This window comes from Heptranchias perlo, chromosome 2 (genome assembly GCF_035084215.1).
Source record: "Heptranchias perlo isolate sHepPer1 chromosome 2, sHepPer1.hap1, whole genome shotgun sequence".
Taxonomy (NCBI): domain Eukaryota; kingdom Metazoa; phylum Chordata; class Chondrichthyes; order Hexanchiformes; family Hexanchidae; genus Heptranchias; species Heptranchias perlo.
The window spans coordinates 41146701-41168650 of record NC_090326.1 but is presented as its reverse complement, the minus strand read 5'-3'; the positions used below and the strand labels follow the sequence as shown (position 1 = coordinate 41168650).

Genomic DNA, 21950 nt, shown 5'->3' with positions numbered 1-21950 from the left:
ACCTCAGTGAAAGCTGTTGGTAATAACCTAAGAAATGCCATGGATGAGAAAAGACCGTTCAGCCCATTGAAGCTCACCCCTTGGGTACATCAACTCTCCATCATGGCATTTAATTGTATTTTGGATAACACCAATGTTTTGCTTCTATTACTTTGCTCTAAACATTTAGGAACGTAAGAACAGGAGTAGGCCATTCAGCCCTTCGAGCCTGCTCTGCCATTCAGTTAGACCATAGTTGATAAGTATCTTAATTCCATCTACCCGCCTTGATTCTGTAACCCTTAACGCTCTTGCCTAACAAAAATCTATCAGTCTCAGTTTTGAAATTTTCAATTGACCAGCCTCAACAGCTTTTTGAGGGAGAGAGTTCCAGATTTCCACTACCCTTTGTGTGAAGAAGTGCTCCCTGACATCACCCCTGAACGGCCTAGCTCTAATTTTAAGGTTATGCCCCCTTGTTCTGGACTCCCCCACTGGGGGAAATAGTTTCTCTCTATCTACCCTATCAACTCCTTTAATCATCTTAAACAACTCAATTAGATCACCCCTTAATCTTCTTTACTCAAAGGACTACAAGCCTAGTCTATGCAACCTGCCTTCATAATTTAACTCTTTTACCCCCTCCAAGGCCAATATATCCTTCCAGAGGTGCAGTGCCCAGAACAGAACGCAGTACTCTAAATGGGCTTTATATAACTGTAATATAACTTCCACCCCTTTGTATTCCAGCCCTCTTGAGATAAAGGCCAACATTACATTAGCCGTTTTAATTATTTTTTGTACCTGTCCAGGTATTTATCACTTTTTCAGTAAAGTTTCTGATCTCTTTTTAAATTTACTTTTCACTCATTTCTGTTTATGTCCCCAGTCCTACTTTCTTAGTATATTCTGAAGTAATGATAGATTTCCCAATCTATAAAATGTAGTATTTATGCACTTTGAAGCGGCCCCCCCGGTCCTCCTACAACCATCTTCTTTGCAGACAGTCAATCTTAAACTTTTTGAATAGGAACATAGGAACAGGAGTAGGCCATTCAGCCCCTCGTGCCTGCTCCGCCATTTGAAAAGATCATGGCTGATCTGTGATCTAACTCCATATACCTGCCTTTGGCCCATATCCCTGAATACCTTTGGTTGCCAAAAAGCTATCTATCTCAGATTTAAATTTAGCAACTGAGCTAGTATCAATTGCTCATAGCTCATCCCCCAGGAGTGTGTCAGCAGGAGGTTGTTGGGGTCATTGGGGAATTTGCCTAGAAGGTTCCAACAAATGGTGGCCAGTATGGAGGAGTCCAGCAACTGCATTAGTGGGTCAGCATGCAGAACCTGTAGACTGCTTTGGAAAGAGTGGCAATTCCATTGCCATCTGCAACACAGCCACTCACCAGAGAGGCAGAAATGATTGCTCAAACAGCTGCAATTCAGGCCTTGGGGCTGCCCTGGCACTATGTCACTGGGTATGGTTATTGATGTACTTGCCCAAAGGAGGCGTAAGATAGGGACGGGCCTCTGAAATATGATTGATGCCACCAACTTTGTGCATCAGCAGATTAGAGGGCACAGTGACATGGAGGTTCCAAGCAGGGCTAAACAGGTGGCCAAGGCAGATGCTGCTCTCTCTCTTATAATAGCAGCACTTTCACACTCATGCTCTGCCCACCCTTCATGACTGTCCAGGAGCCACAAGGCAGACAGCAGCAGCAGATGACCTGTAGCAGGACCTTCCCGGGTTCATCCTCAAAGAGACTTAGGGCCATCTCCTTCCTGGAGAACATAATGGAAACATAGCTGAGCCCCCTCTCTCAGACCTTGAAAGAAGTGGGTAACAGAGAGGCACCGCGGTGACAAGCATTGGTTCTGTTTATGCATTCTGAACATCAATGAACAGAGAAAACAAGTGTGAGTCTGTGGAATGATGATATGGGAATAAGGAGGATGCTGGTTTGATATAAGGCTCCTCTTTTTATTCAAGGTGGGATGGAGTAGTGGTGTGGTCAGGGAGAAGGAGGATTCTTACCTTGTGGCAGGGAAGCAGTTGTTTGTGGCTCAGGAGAGGGTCAGCTGTCAACAGCTGTCAAGTGGGCTTGTGGTATTGTTCCTTGTTTGCCTCCAAACAAACCATTTTGCAAAAGGAGAGGGGGTTGCACAGTAAAGAACACAACCTCTGTCAGTAAGTATAAAATGCTAACAGTATTCTGCATCAAGAACTGAAGCAACAAACCATTTCTTAAAATTCAGAAAGTCAAAAATAAAACCCTTTCTTGACAATACCATTCTTTCTCTTTAAAGCAATAGCACCTAAATGGCAACTCTGGAAGCAATAGTGTCAGGTTTTTTTGGGGAGCAGTCTGCCCCTGATCTGCAACTAGGTTTATTACAGGAATGTGTGTATAGAGCCATCTCACATGCCATTTGAGTGTAATTTATTTTGCTACAGCCTCTTCAGCTGCAGTCGGATGCATTGAACAGAAAAGTCATATAGCGAATTTGGGGGCAATGCAATTCAGATACCGAATAGGACAAAGGATTGGCACCTGAACATAGCAGCTGTTGTCAGGTGCTTTTTGGGCACTAAACCCAGAAAATTTACCTGTATATCTTTCTTGTGGCATTAAGCTGTGAAAATAATTCATAAATTGGCAAATGTGACCCAGGAAGCAAGTATATATGGACATAAAAGTGTTCTTGTAAAGTATTAGTCTGAATTTAAAAAAAAATGAATATCAACTAAAATTGTCTTTTAGCACCTTTAAAGCAAATAGGAGGAAATACATTTGTGCTATTTAGTGATTGTTATTTTTAAATATGTATTTAAAACCAATCTTACGCATCAATATTTTTAGAATGGTGCAATTTCTTGGGGAGGCCTTAAAATTAACAATCACACAAAATAGATTTAACTGCTCTTTTTTAAACAAATTCAGTGCCTAATGAAATGAATCACTTTACTAGAAAGTTGCTAAAGTCTTTCAACTGAAACACTAAATGGTGGATATCACTCTTCATTTACAATGTCACTGGTGCAAAACTTCATAATGTTACTTTAGGGCGAGTCCAATATAAAATGTCTGCTCCCTGGTTGTCTTTAAGCAGCAGCTCTAAATCTTAAAACATAAATCATACTAACAAGGTGACAACTGAGATAACTGGTAAGTGTCCAGATGTCCCCCTTTATATGGGAGCACTATCATCACGAGAACTATAGCAGTTCAAGGAGAAGTTCCACCGCTACCTTCTCAGTGCAACTAGGGATAGGCAATAAATGTGGCCTTGCCAGTATTACTCACATCGCGAGAACAAATTTTTTAAAATATAAAATTTCAACATTTGAGGTAATTCCCAAAACCCTGGCTTTACCAATATGCATTCTTGTTTTTCTGTTTCTACCATTTTGCATTTTCTTTTAAACACCAACTATTTTTAATATTTTTATCGTAATATTATCATTGTCCTTTTTATTGTCTTTATTTTCTGATTCACTCCCCTTTCTTGATTGTCGAGTTCTTAAGCTGCCTGTCTCTAGCTCCTGGTACCTCCGTACACAACTGTCCCACTAACTTCACGTCAACATTAGACTACCAATGTCAAATGACCCCAATTGCAGCAGGAGCGTGAGGGTTCTGCCTGGCATCTTGTTGTCAAGGGAACACTGCTGCACTGCCTGGTTTGCTCGTCTCTCACTTGTTTTGTTTGTTCTCCTTTGTAAGAATGTAAATTATGACATGGATTCATTCCAGAAGTCTGGCAGGGCCAATTCTTCTGAAACAACAGCAGAGTGAGAGGGATTAAATTTTACTTGGAGTGCAGTAACTAATCTAGGGAAGATAGGAATCCTATGGGCAAACTCAGAGTCACAGACAGAAATCTAAATTATCATATGAGACTGGCATAACTGAGGAACTAGAATAATAATTCACAGGATAATTCAGATTTTCAGCACTTTACACGTGCCCATAGAATTTACATTCTCTTCAGGTTTTGCCTGTTCCTGCTCCCGGGTATAGGATTCCAAACTAAAACTGAAGTTTCTTCTGATCTTTCTCATCCTTAGTCTGATACTGGTTTTAAATGAAAATAGCCACTTCCAGGAAATAAACTGACATTATCAATGATATTTAGAAAATGGAGAAGAGCCAGAATAAAAATTGAATGAGTAACAGAGGGAATAGGTGGTGTAGCAATATTTCCATGGTAACCAAATGCCAAGCAGTTCCCTTATGCCACTGTTACTATGACATTTAGTATTCTGAAGCTGCAGCTGCCAGGGGCCATCTCCAAATGCATTTCTGAGGTTTTGGGTTGCACAGTGAATAGAAAGCATTTGAGTTCTGGCAACAAGGATCAGAGCTATTGAAATGACATATTGATTCCTACAGACACACAAATAGGATATTAAGGTATGTCTGAAGGTAGGGCTCTACACTTAAGATTTCAATCAGCGGTCAGTGTTTCAGAAGTCCATGTTCATATTTTCCAAGAATTCTGACATTCAAGAACTGGGAAACATGGGAGTAAAAGTAAATAAAAAGGGAGTTCTGACGAAAGGTCTTCGACCTGAAACGTTAACTCTGTTTCTTTCTCCACAGATGCTGCCTCACTTGCTGAGCTTTTCCAGCATTTTCTGTTTTTATTTTAAGTAAAAATGGAAATGGTTATATACTTGAAAAGGAGAAATTTGCAGGGCAATGGGGAAAGAGCAGGGGAGTGGGACTAATTGGATAGCTCTTTCAGAGCTGGCAAAGGCACAATGGGCCGAATGGCCTCTGTCTGTGCTTAATGATGCTATGATTCTATGAAAGTACAAGACCCCCCTCTCTTCTGTTTTCTCCATGATTCCCCCCCCCCACTTCTCTCATGAAACTATGACACAACCATTGTGAGATATGGCTTCACAGCTAGTGTCTGCCCTCTGGCGCCTTGCCCATGTGACCATTCTTTCTACGTGAGCTTGGAAATTGACTGCTAGCCGTAACCGTAACTTCAAGTAAGTGGGAGGATGTGTGTACGTTTGCTTGTTTGTGTTTAGTGGGCAGAGGGAGAAATCATAGCTACACATTCCTATCCTCACCTAACATCCACACATGTGCACTTCCAACATGGACCATTGGCTAGCAATCGGGAACAGGAACCCTGGCTACTTTTTATCCCTCCCACAGTCCAGGTGACATGGAGGCATAACCAATGACTGCAGCTAACTCACTGCTTTCCAGAGATGGAACCTGGGACCATCCTGTTCTCCTTGGCTCAGTAACACAAAGCATCTCAAGCCACTGAGTCATTGTGAGACTTTTGTAACAAGTAGCTTCTTTATACTTTTTCAAGAAATTATATAAGTGAAATTATATATGGGAGAGTCACAGCCCCTCCCTGCTAAAGAAGTTGGAGACTGGAGAATCTGGGTCTCTGGTCTTTTGGGATTTTTTCTTTGATATCCCACTTACTCATGTGAGAACTAAATGAATAATTTTAGAGTATTTTGCAGCACAATTGCACTACTTTAATTTCAGTAAAATACAAGTGCCAGTTATGCTGTCTCTCCACTCTCCTTAGTAGCACAAAACAAATGAACTGTGTTATTTTCAACCTGAGTAAAAATGGATCCTTCTGAAAAGCAGGACAATGAGAGATATTGAGGGACAGTTGGGACCTGTGCAGACAGGAGTCAAATATTGGTCAAAATTTCACTTAACGTCCAGATACAAAAATCCCCAATGAGTTGTTTGTCCCCTGTATGGCTCTCCACTAACTTAAGTATTTTCCCCTTTTTCTTCTGTTCCTTACTCTTCACATGTCAGTCACCCTGCCCCCATGAGGGGGCGACCTACTCCCAGGCCGACTCCATCAATACCCCTCAATTATCATTAAGGTTCATTCAAAAACAGATTTTCCCTATGTTTCTGTGGAGAGCATTTGACCTCCACTGATGCCTCCTCAACAGAGCTCAAACCATGTTGGGAACTGAAAGTCCAATCATTCCACAGCAAAGTGCCTTGGAGCTCCAATATGCGTGCCACTGTGCCACCCCCTTACTTCCTGTGTGATATTTTGACTTTCTGTTCTAAGTTTTTAGAATTCATACTTATTCATATTGACTGTAAATGAATGACAGTTCCATTTTTAGAATAAATTTAATTGAGTAGACTATATTTTCCTCAATCTGATCATCCATTGAACCCATAGGAATATTTCCTGCTAGTCATCATCTTAAACTATGAATTTTAAAGGAAATAATGTTAAATTATTTGAATCTACATCAATTGTAAATCAATGTAAGAGGATATAGTTTGCAGTGCAGAAAAATTATCAAAAAGGTGTGATATGACATGCAGCTGTTTCAGTGCCTTCAATACTTTAGTTAGAAATTAAAATAATTTAGGAGAAATGATTGGTATCAAGTATTAGGCAGGAGCCCCCCTGGTGGCCTAGTGGCTACGACTAAGTCATTTAAATCAAAAGGTCCCACATTTGATACTTGATCTGAACTTCATTAGTTGATCTAACCTGAGGCAATAATTAGCCTCATTGCCCCCGGGCTCAGGAATTTGCATCCCTTATCATTGTCCAGTGAGTCCTGCTGCAAAGTTCATGTGTGTGGATATCAGGCAAGAATAGCATTGAATTTGGCTCTGATGCCCTCCTAGATACTCAAAGGTCAATTTTGGGCCAAGCACGGATCGCCAGGAGGCTTGATTTTCAGCCGCTCGGATGGAGGAGTGCTGACCCCGCAAGAACTTTCTCAATCAGTCCAACTAATACTGCACAAACAAGAGTACTTGGCAGGAGCAACACTTTATAATCTAAAAACTCAGTGCAACACTCAGAGGGTCTTGCAGCAAGTGTGCAAAAAGTTTAGAGGCTTCACCAAATCAGCTAGGACTAATCACAATGATCTGATATTAATTGCTCGTTACCTGTTCAAAGTATGCTTTACACATATGTTTACTTCCCCTCAGATGATCTTTCAGTACTTTGAAGGATTGTCATGCATGGCCATTATCAAAAGATTATACTTTACACCAGCACTTTACATGTGTAAATATTCCTTTGGTCACATCTTTAATGGGATTCACTCAAAGTAAATCTTTCCATCTCAATGCAACAACAACTTGCATTTATGCAGTGTCTTTTATGTACAAGATATCACAAAGGCCCTTAACAGAGAAATTAGAAGAACTGCCCCTAAACTACGAGGAGAGGTTGGGAGAGGTAATTAGAGGTTAGATTAAAAAGATGGGTTTCGATGGGTTTTTAAGGGAGGACAGAGAAGTAAAGAGGCAGAGAATTTTAGGGAGGGAGCTCGAGAGTAGGACTGAGGCAATTGAAAGTTCTGCCACTGATGGTGAGGTGACAGGATGGGAGATGCATGCACAGGAAGATGGAAGCAACGGACCTGAGAGAGGGGGATATACAGCTGAAGGAAGATGCAGAGGTAGGGTGGCCGTAAGGCCATGGAATGATTTGAAGATGAGAACAAGAATTTTAAATTGGATGTACTGTGTAGGTCAGCAACGGCAGGGATGATGGGTAAGCGAAACCTAGTGTGGGACAGGTTGCAGGCAATTCCATGGTGCACAAGCATGTTATCACAACCACCATGGGTTGCAGGATACTCGGGTATGACTGCATGTCCTCCAGACAATTTGAACTTCTCAGCTCAGCTACACAAAACAGGAGGGAAGAAACCTGAAGAGGAGTGCCCATAACTTCAGGGTGATTTTGGCCACCCTTCAGATCATTAGGCGAGGAAGCATTGAGGGAGTAGCTGTTGACACAGTTGGGCGCGTCCCCCAGCTCAAGGTCAATACTTTCCTTGTCACTCTACTCGCTGACACTGAGGCACAACATCACGTGACTCATTGTGCTATAAGTAACATTTCAGTGGCTGTCGTCATAGCGGCATTGTAACCTATATTCCTCTTGTCTTTCTCTATTTTTTACCTCAGGAAGTTATGTCAGTTCATTTTGAAAGATCAGCTCACATTCGTCCTTACCTATTGAGCCCAGGGACCTGGACCCAATGGGATCTGCATTTAGAAAAACTGTAGCAAGGGCATATGCTTTCAGAGTACAGGACTTTGCTAGAGTCACTGAAACTGTGCCAAGAGTTATTGTCAGAGTTGAAAGGCTGAAGGATATGGAAGGGGATATAAAACTGAAGGAGGTTGCAAAGGCACAGCTAGGCATTGGCCATGGAGGAACTTAAAAATAAAACTGAAGAGAGTAAATTCAACATGTTGGCGACAAGGTGCCGGTGTGAATCAGCAAGGATGGGAGTAATGGATGAGCAGGAATTAGTGTAGGGTAGCTGAATTTTGAACAAGTTGGAATTTATGGAAGAAGGAGGATTAGATCCGGCAAGGAGAAATCACATCTAAAGATTACATAAGGTGACATCAGGTTTTGGCAGCTCTGGGGGCAGGTAGAGGCAGAGTAGGTGATGTTGCAGAGGTGGAAGCAAGTAGTCCTGATGATGGATGGAAAGCAGCATTTGGAACTCAACTCAAACACAACAACAAGGATGTCAGGCAGAAGAACGGAATCAGTGGCAAGAGTGAGCCTTTATAGTGGGGGCTGAAAACAATGGCTTTGGTTTACCTAATGCTCAGTTGGAGGAAATCTTGACTCAACTATGACTGAATGCCAGTCAGCAGTAGAGAGGTAGAAGTGACTATTGTCAGCATTCATATGGAAGCTGACCCATGCCTGTGGATAATTTCACTGACGAGCAGCATGTATTTGAGGCAGAGAAGGGGTAAAGGATAGATTGTTTGGGAATTCTGGAGGTGAGTTTTCAGGTGGCTGGAAGCAAAGTCAATGCTCAAGATGTGCTGGCTGCACGGAGACAAGTAGCAGTGGAACCACACAAGGGCAGTCCAACATAACTGGACAATGGAGGAGGATGGCATAGCCAACTGTGCCAAATGGCATGGAGAGTTCAATGAAGGATAACACACCACAGTCACAGTAACAGAAGATGTCACTGGGGATTGAGCAGAAGATGAGAAGGGCTCTAGGCAGTGGTTGGGAGTAGGGGGAGGTGGCAGCAAGAGCGGCTCATGGATTTCTTTGGCTAATTTGGTACCACTCCTGGACTATATTATTATATATTATGATATATATATATATATATATATAAAAATGACTTGGATGAAGGAATAGAGTTGTATATCCAAATTTGCATATGATACTAAGTTAGGGGGCCCACTAAGTTGTGTCGATGGGAGGAGGAAGTTACAAATGGACAAAGACAGACGATGTGAGTGGGCAAAATGATAGCAGATGGAGTTCAATATGGGGAGGTGTGATGTCATCCACTTTTGATCTGAGAAAGACAAATTGGAATATTTTCTTAATGGTGAGAGACTAAGAGATGTGAAGGGGCAAAGGGATTTAGGTGTCCATGTTCTCAAATCACTAAAAGCTAGTGCACTGGTACAAAAAGTAATCAAAAAGACTAATGGAATGTTGACCTTTATCTCAAGGGGAATGGAATTCAAAAGTGAGGAAGTAATGCTTCAGTTGTACAGAGCCTTAGTCAGACCCCATGAGGAGTACTGTGTTCAGGCAGGATATACTTTCATTGGAGGCAGTTCAGAGAGGCAGTTCACTAGGTTGATTCCAGCTATGGGAGGATTGTCTTATGAGGAAAGATTGAACAGGTTGGGTCTACACTCATTGGAGTTTAGAAGAATGAGAGGAGATTTTATTGAAATATATAAGATTCTGAGGGGACTCGATAGGGTACATGCTGAGAGGATGTTACCCCTCATGAGGGGATCTAAAACTAGGGGGCATAGTCTCAGAATAAGGGGTCGCCTGTTTAAGACAAAAATGAGGGGGAATTTCTTCTCTCAGAGGGTCACGAATCTTTGGAATTCTTTACCCCAAAAAGCTGTGGAGGCTGAGTCATTGAATACATTCAAGGCTGAGTTAGACACATTTTTGATCAGCAAGGGAGTCAAAGGATATGGGGAAAAGGCAGGAAAGTGGAGTTGAGGTAAAAATCAGATCAGCCATGATCTCATTAAATGGCGGAGCAGGCTCGAAGGGCCAAATGGCCTACTCCTGCTCCTATCTCTTATGGTCTTATGGTTCAGTTTTGGGCACTGAACCTCATGAAAGATATATTGGCCTTGGAAGGAGTACAGCGCAGATTCACCAGAATACTAGGGCCTCAACTTCCAAGGTTGAGGGACGATCTAATCGAGGTATTTGAAATGATTAAGGGACTTGATAGGGTAGATACAGAGAAAGTATTTCCTCTGGTGGGGGAATCCAGAACAAGAGGGCATAATCTTAAAATTAGAGCTGGGCCATTTAGGCTTAAAGAGGTCATTTGCAGTTCACCAACTGCTTCCTCAGGTAAGACTAGCTAGCTGGGCACAGACCAGGAATCATACCTTTTAGTCTCTATGGCTTAATGCTACCCACCAGGCCATCAGGGGAGCTCTAGTTAAATACCTGGTAACAATCATCATAAAGCATAAGTCTTTCCGCAATTATTTTACATGTTTAATTTGGAGAATGTATCTAGTGAAGAAAGGTCAAAAATCCACTTAAATGCAAGAAGACAAAGAGAACCCGGAGAAAGATGTTGAATAAATATTACACTAGGTTTGTTTAAACACTTTATTGAAGTATGGGCAATAATTACCAGACTAATGAAAATAGGAACTAGTTCAGATTGATGAAAAGAAGACAAATATTATCAAACCAATTAAAGTGACATAAACGTTTTCTAGTTAGAAAGAAAAGTAGACACCATGACAAACCCAACATAGCTATGCTGAAGCATACTGCATCCAAGAGTAGTACTAATTGTACTCGAGATGCATGCTGCTGAACCTATCTGAGATGGTGGAAAATTGAATATCAGCAGCTTCATCACCCAACACAGAATATCAAAGCCTTTGCTTTGATGTGGTACACATAACTTACCCAGTTTTGAACAGATATGCACAGGAGTTGACAATGAGATCTACACAAGCCTGGCAAGACCAGATTGTCCGATTGTGTTATATTTGTGTGTTCACACACACTGTGTGAGCTAAGCTGGGTAGCTGAGTAAGAAGGAGGAAAAAGCTCATAGGTGCCATAGTAGGAGTGTATTGTGCAGATCGTATTCATGAATGTGACAAATCTCTTATTCAATGCCTTACAATCAAGCATTCTGATAATGTCATAAGTGTGGTATATAAGAAAAGGTAATTGAATTTTATTGCTCTATCAATTGTACTATAATCCTCACTGCTGTCAATGAAAAGAGCACTTTCATCCTTATTACTGTCAATGAAGAGAGCACTTTAATCCCTCCCACGTCTTTCTGTGAAGCATCTTCCTAAAATATTTGGTTCGCCACCTTGAGAATCCTGCTATGAGTGCTTGAAGTCAAACATGAAGGTATATCTTGCAACAACCTCAATAACTTGTCTTGGAGCTGATTTAAATTTCTAACTTCTGGAGAATCTAAATATGAAAATCAGGACATTTTAGTAGTTGCCACCATGAGGAATTAACCGCTAGTTATAAGGTCACATTCCTCACTTTTGATACTTCCCAACTTGCCAATTCTCAAATACATTTATATTTACAGGCAGTGATTTGGAGTGATAGGAACGTAGACTAGCAATGTCACAAATTATTTAAAATATGCAATTTTCAGAACATTAACTGAGGCAGTTCTAGGGAAGAGCGTCCCAATTCCCATAACTGAATACATTATGCGAATGAAAAATATGAATAAGAAAATATTATTCAGTCCTTTGTAATTCCACAGTAGTGGTCTATAATTTAGTCTAAAGTGCAACTGTGCATTTTGTGGTGCGTGATGCGTTACGACACAGGATCTGTTGTGCGCTAATTGAAGCAAATCGTATTCTATATTCTGGGCAACCCGGGCTTTATAAATCTACATATTTTGTAACTGTATAAATTACACTGCTCGGTGTACAACATAATTTTGTTCAGTGATTTCTCTAAGATTTTAGTATAGAATAACGGGGGTAGAAAACGGTCGTCACTGCTCCCATTTTCCAGGCGGAAAATGGGGGCAAAAGTGACAAATTTCACAGGGCTATTCCCTACACCCTAAGGATGTCTGAAATATGTCCATCACCATATTGGCCTTGGATGATTTTCAGGCATCCTGGGCAGCCGTTTTAAACTGACATGAACGGGCCTAATGCCTGTTTAAGGACTCCACAGCAACATTGGTCAGTGCTGAGCGTAGCAGATGTCGGGCCTGCACCGCTCAGGTTTTGATGGGGTTGCTGCAGCCAAAAAAAAGCAGCAGCCACCGAAAGGTAAGTATTTACTTTTTTACTTATCTTCCTGTGGAGCTGGCCTAAGGTCGACCACCCCACCCCCCCCAACCCAGGACTTAGCTGAGGGCCTGTGCCAGTGAGGAAGGTGGGCCAAATTTCATCTCCCACTTTAGTCGAGCTGCTTCTGGAGCTGCCTCTGGAGGCAGCTGGGTCCCGGTAGGGAGCCCCAGCTAGCTGCATCTCTTCAGTCTCTACCTGGGCAGCCTGGTGCCTGGTGTAGTCTCCAACGTGTCATTTGCATGATGCTCTGAGAGGAAGACTAGATATCTGGCATGTGCCACTGTCCTGAGAAACAGCAACTTTATACAAGTTGACTGATGTCACCACAAATGAGGCATGTATGCTCCAGTCACAGCTGCATCCGGCCACCATTTCCCACCCCGCCCCCCCCTTTCCAGGACTCTCCTTATGACCTCAGCCAGTGTCTGAGCCGGCCGATCTTCGTGCTGCCAGGACCAGCGATAATAAACAAATAAGGCTGGCAGACCAATTTGCCGTGGTCCTCCGCTGACCTCTTTAGGGTCGTGTGACCTGTGCAGAATCGGGATTGCATTCTGATTCAGGCACAATCCAATTTCCAGACCAAAAACTTTTAGGAACAGGAAAAGGTCATTAGGCTCAAACAAACCTGTACCTTTTTCATAAATCAGCCCCACTTGTCTACATTCTCATCATAATCATCAATTCCTCTTCTCTTCAGAAATGCATCCAATTGTCTCTTGTATACATTTTTACTCTCTGTTTTAATGGCTTTCCCATGTAACGTATTCCACAACTCTATTATCTGCTGGGTAAAAAGTTCTACCTAACTTTCCTCTTCAGCCTAAATTACTCATTTTGAACCTCTAATATCCTGGTATTTGACTCATTGCCATTGTGAACAAATTTGCCTGGTTTAATTTTGTTCTTTCCCTTCATAATCTTGAAGACTTCAGTTAGATTACCTCAAAGTCGCTTTTTCAGAAAAAATGAGCTCAAAGTGCCTAACCTTTCCTCATAATTTTTCTTCCCATTGCTCAGAGCAAGAATAGCCTCAAGCGCAATAATACCCTTACTGTGAAGAAGTGAGCAGAACTGCACACAGTACTCCAAATGGAATATGACCACTGCTTTGTAAATTTATCAGCGAGCTACTTCAAATGTCTCTTTCTGATTTTTTTTTGCATCTAAACATGCAGCCAAAAAAAAATCAGCAGTTAAGTCGAACGGCCTTATTGCTAGCCACTGCTAACAGGAATACCATCTTCAAATTGCCAATTTAAAAATATATTACAGAAAGAAATTTAGACTGGTTCTGAGACAAATTATTAAAATGAGCTATTTTCAAAGTATCGAGTGAAGCTTCTCTGGACTGAATGGAGAAAGAAATTAGTCCTAGTCCCTGAATTAATTATGCAAATGAGAATAATTTAGTTAACAGCTTAACACCCTCTGCCTGGTGAACACCCCTCCCTCACTACACACAGAGAGTTGGTCTAAAACAAATTAAACAACAACAAAAACTTGCATTTATATTGCGCCTTTAACATAGTAAAATTTGATATTGAGCCACCTAAGAAGATATTAGGACAGGTGACCAAAAGCTTGGTCAAAGAGATAGGTTTTAAGGAGCATTTTAAAGGAGAGGTAGAGTGGCAGAGAGGTTTAGGGAGGGAATTCCAGAGCTTAGGGCCTAGGCAGCTGAAGGTGTAGCCACCAATGGTGGAGCGATTAAAATTGGGGTTGCGGAAGAGGCAAGAATTGGAGGAGCGTAGAGATCTCGGAGGGTTGTAAGACTGGAGGAGGTTACAGAGATAGGGAGGGAGGGGGCCACGGAGGGATTTGAAAACAAGGATGAGAATTTTAAAATTGAGGCGTTCCCAGACTGGGAGCCAATGTAGGTCAGCGAGCACAGGGGTGATGGGTGAACGGGACTTGGTGCGAGTTAGGATATACACAAAATGAAATGGTACGACAATGTTTTAATATTTACTTTCAATATTATTGATCCATTGAATAAAATGTATCATTCTCAGAAGAAAGCTAGCGACAAAATTTAACAAAAACAAAATTTGAAATAAAGAAAAAATAGCTGAAGAAATAAAAATCAGATAGAAGAAAAAGTAAATTGAGAATAATAAAGGAAGAACAAAAATATATTTTGGATATATCATCATATTTAGTAGATGTTTTTTGGGTTTGGGGGGGCAGAATAAAGAGATGTGGCCAGGCTGTGTAAGATCATGTTGCAACAGTATCACCACAGTAACTGGTGCTTAAGTCAGAACTCCAAATTTTTGCCAAGCACAGAGAAGCTGCTGCTGCACCTCAGCAATCAATATCAAATTGAAAATTCTCCACAGAAGGCCGACAATAAAAACACCATTACTTCTGACAGTGGAACTCTCCCCCAGGTAGTGTCATCATCTGTGACGCTGATCCTTGTATGTAGAAATTTAAAATATATAGTTAACCATCACTTTCTGAACCAGGTACCCATTCATATTCCAGTACAAGATTTTTCTGTGGTTATAGGAAATATCAGGATCAATTTGCTGAATTATCTGATCTTGCTGTAGTTCTGTCTGGCTGCAGGGAATAAGTGGCACAGTGGATTAAGCACACTATCCTTTTACTCTAGGTCTTGAATCTAGCCCAGACTAGTGGGATGAAAGTTTCACTCTCTGTTTGCTGTACGAGCCCTGAATGAACTGAGTTTGGGCAGTTTCAACTCAGTTCCGAGTGGATATTGGACACAGCACAAATCCGCCCATAATTTGGAACAAATTGCCCATCTCATTGCCCAAGTCACGAGGATAACTGGTGTGAGAAATGGAAAAGTTCACTCTGGTGCAGTAGGGGGTGCTCTTCTGAGTTGGAGTTAAAGAGAACAAGGGAAGGTAAACTCTGTATTTGACTATGTCGTACCTGATCTTAGAGCCCCATTCATCAAAACTGACATCCCTCAACTTCAGGACAATAAAACGTAAATCATTAAAACTTGGAAAGGCAGAAAGCAATGAACAGAAAGCTTTTTTCCTTTCTGAAAGCCAATCTACGAGTTAAAAGAAAAGATTCTGGAAATTATTTTTAAAAGCTCAAATGTGCTAAGAAGCAATTCATACATTCAAGTATGTGCACATGCCACCTTAAAATGAAAAAGTTAAGATAATCATGCAAAATGTACTAAAGGCTTAGTTTCCTCTGACTTTTTTTCCTTTTGGTTTACACTGCCATAGGAATGTAGGAGGAGGAATGGCAAGTTTGACTGCTGCATAAAAGCCCTGATTAAGACTTTCTGTGAATGTGAAAGGGATCAATTTAAACCAGTCCAGCCTTTTAAATTGTCTATTTGTTCAATTATATTTCTGAAGAGTCACAGACACCTTTTCAGAATGACCTCAATAAACTGTACCAAAAATTTACATGCTTTATTTTTCCTTTATTTGTAAAAAATCATCGGCTGTGTGATTCCAAGTGCGTAGTCCCTTAACAAGCATGCATAACTATCAACTTCCCCTGCTAGTTATCTACTGCCAGTTTACCTCTCTTGCGATTCTCGATTACCGTCTAGATAAGCACTCAGGTAAAGGTATACGGGTGCAATTTAAGGCAATGGGTGATTGGGAGGTGGTTTGGCTCCAAAATCAGATTTGATATAACCTCAGGTGTGTAGAAGGAACTCAGTTGAATCAGAAATGTTAAATCAGTGTTATTGTGAAGCCTAACTTTGATTCGGTTACATTCCACCATAACTGGTCACTGTGGTCCTGGCTGAATCCGCCATTCTGAAAGAACATCCCCACTCTGCACTCCGTGTTACAGCGACTGCAGCCTGTCCCCGCCCTGTGTTCTCCTGCTCTCATTTTTAAAACTAAAGTTAAAGTTCGAAATTAAAAAAATGCAAAATTTCCACATGGTTATGTGTGGCTCAGTGCACCCAGTATAACGGGGTGATTCCACAAATCTACCTCATCATTTCCACAACCTGAGCCTGGATTTTAAAGCAGCGGGTCTCCATTTAACTGAAGCATACATTTCTTGTGTTGAGCATCAAGAGTAGGATGCTCTTAAAAAAGCTACAGCCTTCTTTTTTCTGCATATTTTCTCAGTGCTTACTGCTTCTCAGCAGGATCCATCTGGAAGAAAGTGAACTAGATGTGATCGACTACACCTACTACAAAAGCAAGTGCTGCAAAAATACTAGAGAAGCCCACAAGTTTCTCTCATCTTTTTTTCCTTGCTCTTGAAGCCACCTACATTTAGCTGATGTGAAAAAGGCCATCAAATAAAGCAACAAACGTAAAACAGCTAACAATAAAAAAGTACCAATTAACTTGTACTTTTGCTAAGCTTTGACAGCAAGCTTCAACTACTGTAATCTGTCCAGTTTTAAAGGCTAGAATAATAAATAGGTTTGAAAATTCACAGTCTTGTAGTATTAGGCTATCAAAATAATAGTTGAGCCACTAAATTTCAACATTTAAGGCCTGTTCGGTTAGATATTTTCAGCGTTATTATTGTTGCAACAAATATGCTGTTTAATCCCAACACTAAAAAAGGCCAAAAGTAGCAAAGATAACAGAAAGACCAAATGGGCACTTATGGGTTGGACTACTGACATTTTCAGTGGGTCACCAAACTTAATGAGTACCTATATGAAGCTAAATTTGATGGCACATATTGGTGAATGCTGGTACCTTTTGACCCAGACTGCACAAATGTCAACAAATTTCAGAAATAGAACTAAATTTCAGGAAAATGGCAGTACTGCACCACTCAACCATGATTTGTGGAGAGAAATTGATATTTATCAAGTTCTTGCTTCTAATAAAGGCCAATGGGCAGATAACGTTGAAACTTCTAACTTTGGCTACATTAACGCACTTTTCAGAGAGAACATTTTCAATAATTTAAACTACTTCCACTTTCCACGTTGAGTTCCTGAAATATACCCTCCCCGTCACACAGATTCCAATATTGCCACATGGAGAAACCATTTCCAAGAAAATCCTTTTTTACCAACATTTAATCAGCAGTTCAGCCTTCCCCACTCCAGCTAATATATAAAGTACTGACGTGATGAAGCTTCATTTAAATTCAATAAATGGGCTATCTAATGTAAGTGAAACTTCAAAGTTAATCATTTTCACATCAGCTTTTAGCAATAACATGGATTTTTATCAACAACTGTTTCCACTTAATTTGAAATTGACAAACTCATTGGTTGCTAGGATCAAAGGTCAGTGGCAACCAAGCGAGCACAAGGAAAATCCACAGCTGTAATATATATAATTAATCTTTCTGACTATATTGTTTTTGAGCAGTCAGTAGCTTTCAGGAAACCACCTGTTTGATGGATTTTTGGTGAGACATGCATATCCAATTTCCTGCCCACTTTGCACGTATGACAATTCACAAAGGACACAGGCAGCTGTAGTCCTGGTCACATTTTACCAAGAAATATTTTTTGGATTGTTTGTAGGCTTACAAAATGATTCCTTCTTTAATCCTCCATAGACTTATGCTCATTTTCCACAGATTTAAATTTATAACAGTATTGTTGCATTGTAAAAAGAGTCTGAAGAACCATCAGTAGAAATTGTTATATAATAAATATCAAGCACTGAAACAAATAAAACAGCAATGTTTCATTCGCCGGAGGTACATAACAGAACTCTGGGTACACAATTTACCAATAATTAATTTGAGTGGTTGGAAAATCATGAGCCGTGCACACATGCATTTCCTATATGCGTGAATTCAGCAGGCAAAGCTCCTGTCTGGGACTGCAAAGTTCTGAAAATTGCCCCTGTATTGTAGAACTGACACACCAGATCCTTAGTTAACAGCAACTCTCACTGCTCCCCTGCTAATCTAGGCTGACTACACTAAACTGACCACTGAATTTGTGAGGCAGAATTTTTCCAATACTTTAATGTCCATACACTTAGCTTCCCACTATTCAATCACGTGTATATACATGGGTATTGCAAACTTACACAAGGAAGGCTTCAATTATTTACTTGGATTATCAGGACTCAGATCTCTAATTACCTAGAACATTTTACAATTGATGGGAAAGGTGAACTAGCTTTTAATAGATAATAACTCCCCTAGCTCAAATCAACAATGCCACATGAGACGTGGTTTGTTATGCTATACACTTAATGAAACAGAATGATACAATGTTTGAAACTATTCTATGGTGCAGGTATACTGCACCCACCTGTTTTACATTGATATGATATTGAGTGGTGAGGGAGCCAGCAGCACCATGTTATACTGACTAATCGCATCCCCTTGAATTGAGGAAATGCAAAACTCTGTGCCTCTCCAGGGCTATTTTTTCCTATGATTCTTAACATAGTCATTGAGATTCTAGAAAATATGCAACCTTGAGAACTTTTAGAATGAAGGTGAAGAGAGGGGTGGAGCAGGCTGGCATGTTGAAGCACCAATCTGCTTCACCATGGAGTGGCAGCATGCAGGTTTGCCAACTCAGTGGGTTGAGTTCTCAACCCAGCAATTATAAGATGGTACTGAGTAACAATCAAGTTCCGCCCCACAGAGAGGGAGAGAAAATCAGAGGCAGAGTCACCGCAATCAGCCCTCCAGCAACTGTTTATACACCTAATGGAGGCAGCCTAGGACCAGATTGATTGCCTGTCTTCCTTCTTGGCTGGGAATGGCACATGGCATGGCGACACCAAGATAAAGGAAGGGGGAGAAAATAAGGGCGCTAAATTGGGCTGTGTACACGACCTATCCAACATTCAAGATGGTGTCTTGGATGCGCACGCATGTTTCCTGCGTGACTTGCGCCAGAAGCCATCGTGGTACAGGAGTTAGCGCAGGCGCAGATAACGAACGCTGGAATCATGTAAAGTAGGGAGAAAATGGCTTCAGTGTGCAACGCTGATTTAAAGTGATAGACACCATTTTGGGACTTAACGCTCAACTCAATGCAGTCTTAACCCCTACCATCTGAACGTGTCTTAGAGTGCCTGGAGGATCCCCCAGCAGCGCTATGTAAAGGGACTATGCAGGATTTACAGGTTAGTGGCTGGAATATTGCCTCTGGCTGCCGAAACATTTGTAACTGTTTTTGGAGGTCTCCTACACTTGAATACTAGGATGCGGGGACATAGCCTAACATTTAGAGCCAGGACGTGCAGAGTAAAGTTAGGAAATGCTTCTACACGCAAAGGGTGGGAGACGTTTGGAACGCTCTTCTACAGACGGCAGTTGATGCTAGCTCACTTGTGAATGTTAAATCTGAGATTGATAGATTTCTGTTAACCAAGGGTATTAAGGGATATGGGGCTAAGAAGGGTACATGGAGTTAGGTCACAGGTCCACCAAGATTGAAAGGCGATATAGGCTCGAGGGGCTAAATGCCACGGCCACTTGCTGCCTCTTGATATGCGCCACCTTCTCCTGCAAGGAAGCGAGGCGTGTGCCTGGGTGATGTGCCTGTCATGGTTGAATAGCTGCCAGCGTGTGTGGCCTGTGAGTTGTGGGTGGGCGGCTTGAAACAGTGGTAATGTGTAAGGGTGAGACGAAGCATCTGATTGGAAGAGTTGAGTACTGATGGAAAGAGTTTGTTGGTATGTGGGGGATGGGGGTGTAGTGCGTGGTGCAGTTGGTAGGAGATGCCACTTGATAGTTGATCTCACTCACCTTGCCCACTCATGTCAAAGCATTGAACTTCTTCCTGCACTGCATCCATGTTCATAATGCTGTGCGCCTGGCACTGACTTCGTCCCCCGCTGCCTCCCACTGCCTTTTGGATATATGTCTGGAGGGCCTCCTTCTGTCCTCCTCTTGCACCCAAGGTCTCTAGTGCATCAGCAGAGAACCTTGGTGCATGCACTCTCACAGGCTTGGTACCAACTCAGATCGGCAGATTGGTGCAGCCTGGTGTGCAGATTGGAGGATGTGGGATTTAGTGGTACGCAACCTTTATTCAATGTTTTAACATAACTCATCAGTGTGTAAACATAGGGATGGGATCTGCACGTGTTTTATGCGTGCAATGTCTAATCTCAGTTCAGACTTCGTACAGACTGTAGACTGTTATTTTCATCAAATAACAGGTACCAGCTACCTTTAAGAGATTTCCAAGCAACATCCTCCCTTTAAGAGATTGAGCTCCCTCTGGTGGTGGAATGTGCAAACTGCATTGATTCCACGTGCAAGGCCCGGAATGGAACGCTGACTGCAGGTAAGTGCTCCCTTGGGTCCAAACTTGCGTTCTGCCTGCGCAGGGTCCGTTGGGCGCGGGGTGGGGGCGCATCACGCTAACACCGCCCAAGATGGACCCTTATCGAATTCTTCCCCCATGTGCTTTCCCAATCAACTTCCAGACTACAGGAAGCAATGGGGGGTAATTTTGACTTTGTGCAATAGAATAAAATGGGTGGTAGCGAATCGCCAGCCCGTTTTACATTTCTCCCGATTTTTATTTCCAATGACTTCAATGGAAATAAAATTCTGCTGACTCGCTATCACCCGTTTTACACTATCGCACAAATCAAAATTACCCCCCACTGAGTCAACCTGCATCTTGCTCTCTTTCTTCCTTGGTCTAAGTGCCAATTGAAAAGCAGCTTCAGTGGTGATCTGGAAGTTGCCTTTCACCGTCATAGTTTCATTGTCGCTGGGTCAATATCCTGGAACTCCCTACCTAACACCATTACCACAAGGACTGCAGTGGTTCAAGGAGAAGGTCGACTAACACTTTCTCAGGACAGCTAATGAAGGGCAATGAATGTGGTTTTACTAGTGTCATCCATGTCCTGGGAACAGATTTTAAAAATTGCGAAGGATTGGGAGGAATTACTAAGAATGGGAAACTAAAGTTAAAAATGTGCTGAGGATTAGGTAAAAAAATTATAATTGAAGAAAAGAAATATAAACCATGGGAAAATTATGGCACAATACCTGTATTATGAATTGTCAATGAACACAATTTAACCTAATATAGTACGAAGAAAAATATAAATTAAAATACTGTCTTTTTCTTTACCTGAAACGTGACCTCCTGGTCAATATGAGTAACCTGGAACTGTTTGGAGAATCGTTCATCTTCGCTCCAGAACAAGCGGATGTCTGGTATTCCATACAAAATCATAGCCAGCCGTTCTAGCCCCAGGCCAAAAGCATATCCAATCCTATCTTGAGCACCAGCTGCAATCAGAAAGAAAAAAGGCCTTGTGAAAGTTAACAATAAAACATCCAGTTACTTTTCAGACTACTTAAAAAAGCATGAGGAACAATCTTGCCAACAACGATCAGGCGATGGATCTAAAGCATGAGTAGGCAAAGGGCAGAAGAAAGTATAATCTATTCCAGTCTTCATTACACGCAGCAACATAAACATGTTTGACAAGAGGCCTTAATTATTTATCACAGATATAATAATGTGGCTCTATCATCTGGTCTGACACCATTTACTTTGATTTGTTACTGTGTTCAGCTTAACCCAACAGGGTTTACAGTACATTGCACGTAGCACAAATTTACAATTTTTTGTGACCGATTTAGAGTTAGGTTTAGTCATTGTGTTTTAAACTTTTTTTAAAAAAAGAAAATCATCTGAAAAAAGAGTTTTCATTGAGTTGAACCGCACTTTATTTCAATTAT

General features: G+C 41.4%; 1 protein-coding gene across 6 annotated transcripts in view; it reads right to left on the bottom strand.

The window, feature by feature from the left end:
* Window positions 1-21950, bottom strand: part of fars2 (phenylalanyl-tRNA synthetase 2, mitochondrial) — a 475406-nt gene that overhangs the window by 146965 nt on the left and 306491 nt on the right. For all 6 annotated transcript variants that reach the window (XM_068001781.1, XM_068001784.1, XM_068001785.1 and 3 more), the window contains one exon: window positions 21334-21494. In XM_068001781.1, coding sequence (XP_067857882.1) covers window positions 21334-21494 — 161 coding nt within the window. The remainder of the gene's footprint in view (window positions 1-21333; window positions 21495-21950) is intronic.